The following is a 9,614-nucleotide window of genomic DNA, read 5'->3' on the forward strand; positions in this document are numbered from 1 at the left end:
GAGTGCCCGCTGAGCAGGGCCCGTCCACCAGGAGGCCTGGGCAGGAGTGCCCGCGGAGCAGGGTCCATCCACCTGGAGGCCTGGGTAGGAGTGCCTGCAGGCTGTTTCCCTGTTTGTATCCAGAGCCTCATGGTGTGGTTGTCGGGCCTGCTGTGGCCTCAGGCAGGTGTTATGCCAGTGCTGTGAGGAGGCCGTGGTGGGGTAGGAGGTTCCGAGAAGGAGGTTGCCCTCTGTCACTTTGTGCAGCCAGTTGCATCAGTGTAGGTAGGTCAGGTGCATCAGTGCAGGTAGATGACTCAGGGGCGGCCGTGGTCCCCCTTGCAGCCTGAGGCCATAAGACAGTGCAGCCTTCCCATTAAGTCTCGCACGAACACTACCCTCTGCTCTACGCAGAGTGTTTTTATTAGGTATCAAATCTATTTTTGCATTTAAATTTCGAACGTTCAGGTATTTTATATAAGCCAATATATGAATACTTAAAGTCTAACAACAATATAGCTAAGTGTTACTAAAATTATACTAAACATCTGTAATGGCGTGTACTATGTTTTTTAATCAGTAGACATTGATATGTGCTTTTTTTAGTAAAATTTTATAAGGAATTTTATGAGAATGGGATTAAATTAGGATACCCTCTCCAGTTAACATTACTAATTACCCAGGATGCACACTGTCACACAGAACGTGAGCTCAGTGTCAAAGTGGCCAAGCCTGTCTGTTAAGTCATCTTGCGAAGGGGACTCGCTCCCTGCAGGCTGCGTGATACACGGGCGTGTGGAGGTTTCTGAGGCCAGCTCCACTGGCGTCCCATGTTGCAGGAGCCACCATGCTGTGCCAGTGCCACAGTCAGACCGTGGTCACACGGTGCACATGCACGGCGTGGCCCGGTGATGCCAGTGGGTGTTTTCAAGGCACTCGTGCTCCCTCCCGGCTCCTGGAACATCAAAACAGCAACCTCTTCCTAGAACAGCTACTTCACAGAGACAGAAATGTTCGTGTTCTCCCAGTGCTTCAAACTGAGTTTTCACGCTTGTTCTTCAGTCGGTGGACTCCTGCTCCGCTGTGGCTTCACCCCGGCACTTGTCCTTTACGTTGCGTGCATGTTATGGGGCTGCAAGTACAAAAGACACCATCACAGACCACGTCCGGGGCACTGCAGTGTCCTCCCCAGCAGCCCCTGCCTGGGGCGCTCCTTAGCGCACAGGTCAGCGTCTGCACCCCTGAGACAAGAGGAGTGAGTGGGGGGGTTCCCTCCAGCCCTGAACTTGTACATTCTTTAAAGAACGTTCTCATTGTCTGGTTCGTGGTACTTGTAAAATTTGTTTACTGTTGAAATGACCTTTTATGAATCTGCAGATTTGTACTAATTCAGAATTTAATTGTTTCTTCAATAAAATAAGGAAATACTTACTATGAATTAAATAATGGGCTTTTTAGCTTTCTTTCCCTCTACTTGTTTATGGTTTTGATTTAAACAAGTTAAAGATTATTTCACCTATTAAACAAGTCCCCGAAGAAGCTGCCTGTTTCTCTGTATCTTCACTGACACGTCCTGCCCTTCCTGGGTACCAAGCCACCAGTAGATCCTCTGGCCCTGAGCCCTGTTCTCACGCTGCTGTGGAGCACAGCAGCCAGCACCATAATTCAAAGGTGTCAATTCTTCGGTCTTCCCTATGGATTGTCCAGCTTTCGCATGCATATGAGGCAATTGAAAATATCATGGCTTGGGTCAGGCTCACCTTAGTCCTCAAGGAATAGAAACAGCCTCCTGCAGGAAAGGTGAAGGTAAGCACAACCCGTCTAAATTGTTCTCTGGGAGAAGACAACAGCCACGGAACACGGGACGTGGCCAGATGGAGGAGCCCATCAGGAGGCCTTGTGTTTAGGACTGATGCGTTTACTGCCTTTGCCTGAAAACCTCTCCCCACAGATTAGTCACTTGATTGTTTAGGATGTGTTTATGTAGCTTGAAGTAGGTGTGGTTTAAAAAGTTTTATTATAGCAGGCAGATTTAAAGAAAGGAAATGTTTAGTGGTAGTTTGTGGTACTTTCTAGTCTATTCACTAAAGTGTGAGTTGGCAGTTTTTGCGAAATAGGTAATATACAGTGATAATATCAAATGATTGCTTTTAACCTGCGTAAAACCAAAATGAGCCATCTGTCCGGAAGGGTGCTACTCGCCGTGCAAGTTACGTACTAAGCCAGCTGCCGTCGAGTCAATCCCGAGTCAAGGTGACCCCGTGTGTGTCAGAGTAGAAAAGGGCTGTTCGCTAAAAGGAGTCATTTTGTAGTTTGATGACCTGTAATCCCACACCCGCCAGGGCCTTTTTTGCCAACAAGACTGTAGAGTACATCATACGATGCCAGCTAGCTCACAATAAAGTCAGGTTTTTCCAGCCACCTGGTGGTGAGCCGGCCACCAGCAAGCTTGCCGTGGACGCGGCCTGAGGGAGGCGCTGCTGGGAAGCACGAGAGTCAGACAGTGAGCTTCACTGCAGTGAATGAAACACCTTGGCTGTAACACCTGAAACCGTATGATTGTGAAGAATATATAAATGTGTGGTTAGTAGCTTCCAGGCTTTTTTTCTGAATTTCCGTTAGGTGTAGGTATCTCATTGTACAGTTCTGGCTTATTAGAGACAAAAAGGATTTTGGAGAGCAAATACTAAATATCTCATCTTTGGGAGCTTGCTCTTCTCAACGTGGGAATAACCTGCGCCTCGGGTGAGCATGGAGCCCTCCGCTCCCCTGACCGCTTCAGAAGTGACAAGCCCATGCGTGGTGGGGCAGAGGAGGTAGGAATATGTCTGTTACTTTAGGGGTGCTTTACCTATTTTAACTAAATGTGTAATAAAAGCAAGTTCTAATAAACATATTTATGAACAATTTCATGTAGTTACGGTGTCTAGGTTTTCCAGGGAATGAATGTTTCCCCAGGTCTCAAACCTCTCTCGTAGAAGATTCCGGAGGAAAGCTCTGCCGCCACGAGCTGCCTGAGGAATATTCATATCTCGTATACAAGACCCCTGATCCTGGAGTCCCTCGCACCGGGTTGTGGTCTTTTCAGATCTCAGGATTTGTCAATGTGAAAATAAGGACCCCGCTCCCCGTCCCTTCTCCTGCTCTGCAGGGTTGAGTGGCTCCGTGGTCCAGCCGGTCCAGTGGGAGGGGGGCATGGTGATGTGGTTGCACTCAAGACGCTGCCCTCCACTGGTCTGTCTGCACACAGACGTACTTCAAGTTTAATGAGCCAAGTTTTGATTCTATGAACTGGTCACTAAAGGCAGCTGCATTGGAAGTTCCCAACAATCGTCCAGAGAACCCTGCTTTGAGGCCAGTTGTGGGTGGAGTCAGGAGGCCCCGAGGTGGTATTTTTGCAGCCATAGGTTACAATGGGGTCACCTAGACCCCAGTGTTTTATGAGCCAAGTTAGTAATCAGAGTTAGAAATAGTGGGGGTTTCCTTGTTAAAACACTACACATTTGGAAATTTAAGGTAAATTTCAATCTTAAGTAGTTTTTAGATAGCATAGTTAAATTTCTCCTATAAAACTTTAAAGATATCTTTAAAATTTGACATTTAATAGTTATTGATTTCCCATAGACAAACATTGGAAATAAACCTTCGAGAATTAAAAAAAAAAAAATCTTAGAACAATAGATAAGAGAATATCTTTACTAGAAAACGTACACTGGATTGTAGCTCATCGTTAACCTCCTTGGAATTAGGCCACAAATTTGGCTTCTGTCTAGTCAAGACCAAACATTTCAAGAAGGAAAAACATTATTGTTACTTTAGTGGTATAACTCGAGAAAACCAAGGTAACATGCTCATTAGTGGAAAACTAAGGGAACTTGAAAAGAGTGTCATGAATTGAGCATCTGCATATGACCCAGTGATTTTTAAGGTTACCTTAATTAAGAGAGGCGTTGCTTTTCCGTATGTATCAGTAGCATCAGCTGAGGTTTCCCTAACCTCCACCAATATGCTTTTCATTTCAAACACAGAAAGTGTCCCCTCCCCAGTGGTGCATTTGCTTTACTGACCTTGGAGCCCTGCGTTTTATACCAATTGTATCTTCTCTAGAGCAAAGAGAAGCCCCTCAGCACAGGAGGACTGTCCAAACCCCTGCAGGGTCCCAGGAAGTCCAGACAGTCTTGCAACTGAGGTCAGATTGTCCACCAGCAACCCTTAACATATACTGCATAGGTCGTGTGTAAAATTTCATGTGATTCAGGGTTTTAGATGCACATTTTCTGGAAACTTCCAAGGTGACATAAGGCTACTGTGAGCGTCTAACCCAGGGTCAGCGTGTGGTGGTGGTTCTCGGCCAACCTCAGCCCTTCTCATCTCCACCCCCCATTCCAATTCCAGGCCTTTCTTCGGAGATACCTCAGCCTTCTCTCTCCACCTGGAAGAGCCCACTGAGCTTGAACTCTGCGTTTCAGGTGACTCTGAGCCCAGGTGACCGGGGCTCATCCCCCCTCCTGAGCCCCGTCCTCAGTGACGCAAGCGGAACCAGGATGGACAACGAAGAGGAGACTGCACCCAAGGTGGGCACTTACTAGGGTGGGACACCGAGGCCTCGTCGACTCCTCCCTGGATCCATGCCAGCCAGGGAGGCAGGGAGAGGAGGTGGCCAGGGAAGACCTTGATGGTGCCATCGCTCATCACCCACCACCTGCTTGGGGGCAACTGGGAGATGGGTGGGCTGCCCGGCTGCTCCTGGGGCTCTCCGGGCGCCTTGTGCTAGGACAGGGCCTCCTTGGTGCATTCAACAGACAGTCCCTGGCGCCAAGGGGTCCAGGTGTTGGGCCGGGTCCTGGGGCCATGTTATGAGCAAGACTGGCCACACTCAGTGGGCACACAGCCAGCCTCCACCTCCACCTCTTCCCTCCCGTCTGAAGGCACCCACTTTAGGACCACGGGGCTGGGAGGAGCACATCAGGTGCTAAAGGAGGGTGTTCCAAGGAGCCCTGTCTGGGGTCAGGAAGGCCGAGACCCAATGGGGTGTGGGTCATCTGGGCCAGGCATTGGAGACAGCCTAGGAGTGTTCCTGGCAGGGAGTGGGTGTCCTTGGTCCTCATCTGTTGTCACAAGGAAGGAGGAACCTGCGCTGGGGTGGCTGCAGAGGGCTGTGCCTGACAGTGGAAGGTGAACAGTCCCCACCTGTGGGTCTCTGGTCACCCCAGGTGATGGGAGTGCGGCCACGCGCCGGTAGAGTGAGGGACTGGGAAGCCCACCCAGCGGCCCTGTGTTTTGAAGGCCCTTGCCTGTAATCTGGGCAGAGTTGCGGGGTGGGGGACTGAAGTTTGCCTGAAAAGGACAGGGGTCCAGGGAATTGGAAGTCTGGGAATAGAATGGTCAAAATAACAGGCTGAGGAATGTGTTGGCCTGGGGGGTTGTGGGGAGGGGGAAGAGAGGAGACCAGTCCCCGAGGCAGTTGGGCCCCGAGCAGCAGGAAGTTCTCAGACGAGCACCTGTGGTGGGATCTCAGACGAGCACCTGTGGTGGGAAGTTCTGCTGTGTCGGACACTTGGGCACTTCCTGGATTAGCCAGAGAAGGGGCACCCTGTCTAAGGCCACTGGCACATTTGGGGTTCCACGTAGGGTGGATGGAGCCTCTACTGGACTGGCCTTTGCATGGTAGGGGACAGGTCTCTGCGTGATCAGGGGCTGTGGAGTGGGGGTGTTGCGAGCCCTGGCCCACTGCAGTGAGAGCAGCCCCACAGGAAGGCCAGGGTGTGGCTCTGTTTGCAGGCCTGCCGGGCAGGTGGCCCCGTGTGCAGGCCTGCTGGGCTGGTGTCACTGTGTGCAGGCCTGCCTGCCGGGCTGGTGTCACTGTGTGCAGGCCTGCCTGCCGGGCGGGTGGCTCTGTGGACAGGCCTGCCAGGCAGGCGGGGGTCTGGGCTCTAGTCCCAGGAACGCCCTGGGCACGGGGTGGGGTCATGGGCCTTGCTGGCCAGGAAAGCCTGCATGTGGTCCCTGGACACACTGTGGTCGGCAGAGAGACAGTTGGCTTGTGTACACTTGTTTTTTTTTAACTTGAAGACATTTTGTTTAGCTCACTGTAGCTTTGTGTTGCTTTGGAACAGAGACAGCAAAAACGGCTTTGGGGCAGTCAGTTTAAAAACGAAGCCGTAATTTAAGGTTACGTTATCACAACAAGTGGTTGACTCTTCAGGTGGCTCTCGATCCATGCCAGGACCCCCGGGCCAGCCGTGTGACCATGTGACTGTGGAGAGACCATCCAGACAGGCTTCCCCAGGGGAAGGGGGCCCGGGAACCTGGGCAGTCGCTCAGCTTGGGATCTTCACAGAGGCGGTCAGGAGCAGGTGGCTATGTCCCCAGAGGGGAGGGTCCACTCCCGGCCAGCCATGGAGCCCACAGCTCACGCGCACAGGGACTGCCAAGGTCTGGGCCCACGGGGGTCATCCCGCCTTCTGCCCCTCATAACCGGCCCGTACCTGCACCCACAGCTGCATGTCTGCATCTGTGCAGGCAGAGCCTGTGTCCAGCACCCGCGGGGCCCAGGGTAGGCAGGTGCCCAGGCCCGCCCAGCACACAGGGACTCCTGGTGGTGAGATGGCTGTGGCTGGGGTGGCCCTGACAGTCCTTTGTCCTGGACCTTGTGGGGCAGCGGTGGCCGAGCGCCTTCCACATGGGGTAAGCCCACACATAAAAGTACGGTTGTGAGTACCGTGGCAGCAGGCGGGTTTCTGGGGAGCCTCTGCCCAGCTCACCAGCTGCATCTGAGCCATGCTGTGTCCCTGAGAGCCCTGTGTGATTGTCTCTGTGACACCATGACCACCCCGTGTCCCTCCCTTAATGCATCTCCCCCTTTTTAATAGAGACTCGTGAGAGTCGACAGTGTTCGAAAGGTATGAAAGCAAAGGTGGCGGTTCCCACTCCAGTGCCCCGTGGGCTGCACCGGGTGCTTCTCCCGGCCTTGGCGGTCCCCCTGTTCTCCCGGGCTGACTCTGGGCTGCTTTCTCCCCACAGCCCAGCGCGCTTCCCGGCTCATCTAGGGCACCCTTTGCAGTGTGGGGCAGAGCAGCTGCTTTGAGCTTGAGGTCTGCTTTGTGGGGAAACCAGAGCGGAGGCAGGGCCAGGGCTGGGCTGGGACACAGGCCCCCAGGGCTCAGCCATGCTGCTGTCTTTGCTGGGGACCCTGGGCTCCTGAGCCCCTGTCAGGACCGTGCTGTGCTCTCGGTGCTCTTTGGTGGGGAGGGGGCTCCAGCGAGAGAATCAAGCTCAGAGTTGGAGGGAGGGCCGCTGGACCTGACCAAGGTTGTCACCCTCGGGGGGCTGTGCTGGCTTCCCTCAGAGCCCAGGCCGGCAGCCTACAGAGCGCAGACTCAGGGGTGCCCTCTCCCCGTCGCGAGTGTGTGGTGGGCAGTCCTGGGCCTGGCACCAGACCCAGACACGGGCTCCACCACACCTGCATGGAGGTAACAGGACTTCACAGAGAGCTTTCTGAACGTGACTTGGAAAGTCATGTTTAGGAGCACAAAGTGCAGGAAGAGAAGCAGCCATGGCTGGAAAGGTGATCAGGGCCCGTCAGGGCAGAGCCTCCAGGGCCTGGGTGGTTTCAGACCCGGCAGTGGGAGTCCCCAGCAGGGGACTGCGGATGGAGCTTGGTGCGTGCGGACTGCAGGGGCACTGGGGGGGTCCTGGGAGCCGGAGGGGCATGTGTAGGGGTGGCAGGCACACGTGAGGGCCAAGGCCACCGCCTGAGCTTCTGGTGTGGGCTGTGGGTCGTTGCAAAGAGCCATGTGGGAAGCAGCTGAGGTCCTTTTGGGGTTTGGGGAGAGGACACCAGCCACGGTCACAGAGGTCGGGGGCATCTCGTGGCTCACTAACCTAAACGCTGGGCGTCTCCTGCACGTGAGTCAGAAGCAGTCCCAACATAGACTCACGACCTCCTGACATTGCTGTCGTTCCTGTCACCCATGCCATGCTCAAGGGGGGACAGAGAGGAGCTGGCACTCGCCCCACGCTGAGAAATTGCGACCCACGCTGGGCACGGGGGACTCATGTGGTGCGCGTCCTGGTCACTTCAGGACTAGTATGAGTTAGATTGGCTACCGCGGCCCCACGCACGTCCTGACGACTGTACCAGCGTCACAACCCGAGCCCGCGTGCGCTGTGCTGCCAGAGCAGCATTGCTTACTCGGAGAGCAGCGTGCAGAGACCCGGGGCAGACAGCCTCACTGTGACCAGCACACCTAGACGCGAGCCCCTCGGGTCATTACGGGTGGACAGCGCATGGACCCTCGGCCATGCCCAGGAGCAGCCCGCGGTCCTTGCTCACCTGTGACCAGCATCTCTTTCTTTCAGCACGTGCCCACGGACCGAGCATACTTTATAGCAAAGGAAATTCTTGCTACAGAACGGACCTACCTGAAGGACCTGGAAGTTCTCACTGTGGTACGAGGCCTGAGTCCTTGTCACTGTGGTTTCCCAGGGCTTCTTAAATCCACCTAGGCAGGGCTCCGTCCTGAGGACCGTCCTCGACTGTCACGAGACCACCATAGTGGACTTGCTGGTCTGTCTGCCAGAGGGCGTGGCTATTCGGGCCAGCGAAGCTGGGCTGGGGTGTCTGTCCTGACAGCGGGTGGTCAGTAGAGCAGGCCCCCTCGAGGCCAGGCTTCAGGCTGCAGACCTAGCTGGGGTGCTGGCTCTGGGGTCAGGTCCGCCCCAAGGGCTGTCAGTGTCAGCCCGCTCTCTCTGCAGTGGTTCCGCTGCGCAGTGGTGAAGGAGGACGCCATGCCTGAGGACCTGAGGGCCCTGCTCTTCTCCAACATTGACCCCATCTATGAGTTCCACCGCGGCTTCCTGCAGGAGCTAGAGCAGACGCTGGCACTCTGGTAATGCCAGCGTCCTGAGCCTGAACCCCTGCATAGGCACGGACCCCATCCTGAACCCCTTCATGGGCGCAGACCCTATCCTGAACCCCCGCACAGGCACAGACCCCATCCTGAACCCCCACATGGGCGTGGACCCCATCCTGATTCCCTGTACAGGCACAGCCCCGGCCTGAGCCCCCCACACGGGCGCAGCCCTGTCCTGAACCCCACGTGGGCACAACAGCCTGACCCCAGCCTCTCCCCTGCCTCCCCGGCCCCCACTGCCAGCTGCATGGCCTGCACTGCAGCCCCATGCTCTCAGGGGCTTGACCTTCTTTGTCTTTCCCAGGGAAGGACCCTTGGGCACCCACACACGCGGTGGCCACCGCAGGATCGGGGACGTCCTGCTCAGGAACATGCGGCACCTACAGGTAGTGCTCGTCTGGTCCTGGTGTCCCCTGCCCAGTGTAGCCTGCAGCAAGGTCAGGGTGTCCCCCCGTCAGGTCATGTCAGAGCAAGCGTGGGTGCTCAGGGCTGTAGGGTGACGACCCCCCCATGGTGCATGGTGTCAGAGCCAGCATGGGCGCTGAGGGCTGTGGGGTGACCCCCTCCGTGGTGCATGGTGTCAGAGCGAGCATGAGGGCTGTGGGGTGACCTCCCCCCTGTGGTACCTGGTGTCAGAGCGAGCATGAGCGCTGAGGGCTGTGGGGTGACCCCCCCGCCGTGGTGCCTGGTGTCAGAGCGAGCATGAGCGCTGAGGGCTGT

The 9,614-nt window shown here is 55.3% G+C and overlaps 1 protein-coding gene across 1 annotated transcript in view; it reads left to right on the forward strand.

The window, feature by feature from the left end:
* The window catches only part of FARP2 (FERM, ARH/RhoGEF and pleckstrin domain protein 2), an 86,571-nt gene that overhangs the window by 59,192 nt on the left and 17,765 nt on the right, over positions 1–9,614 (forward strand). The window contains 4 exon segments of the mRNA XM_023740857.1: positions 4,375–4,553; positions 8,341–8,430; positions 8,737–8,870; positions 9,199–9,280. Of these exon segments, the coding sequence (XP_023596625.1) occupies positions 4,375–4,553; positions 8,341–8,430; positions 8,737–8,870; positions 9,199–9,280 (485 nt within the window).

Source organism: Trichechus manatus, unplaced genomic scaffold (genome assembly GCF_000243295.1).
Source record: "Trichechus manatus latirostris isolate Lorelei unplaced genomic scaffold, TriManLat1.0 scaffold00165, whole genome shotgun sequence".
Lineage (NCBI taxonomy): Eukaryota > Metazoa > Chordata > Mammalia > Sirenia > Trichechidae > Trichechus > Trichechus manatus.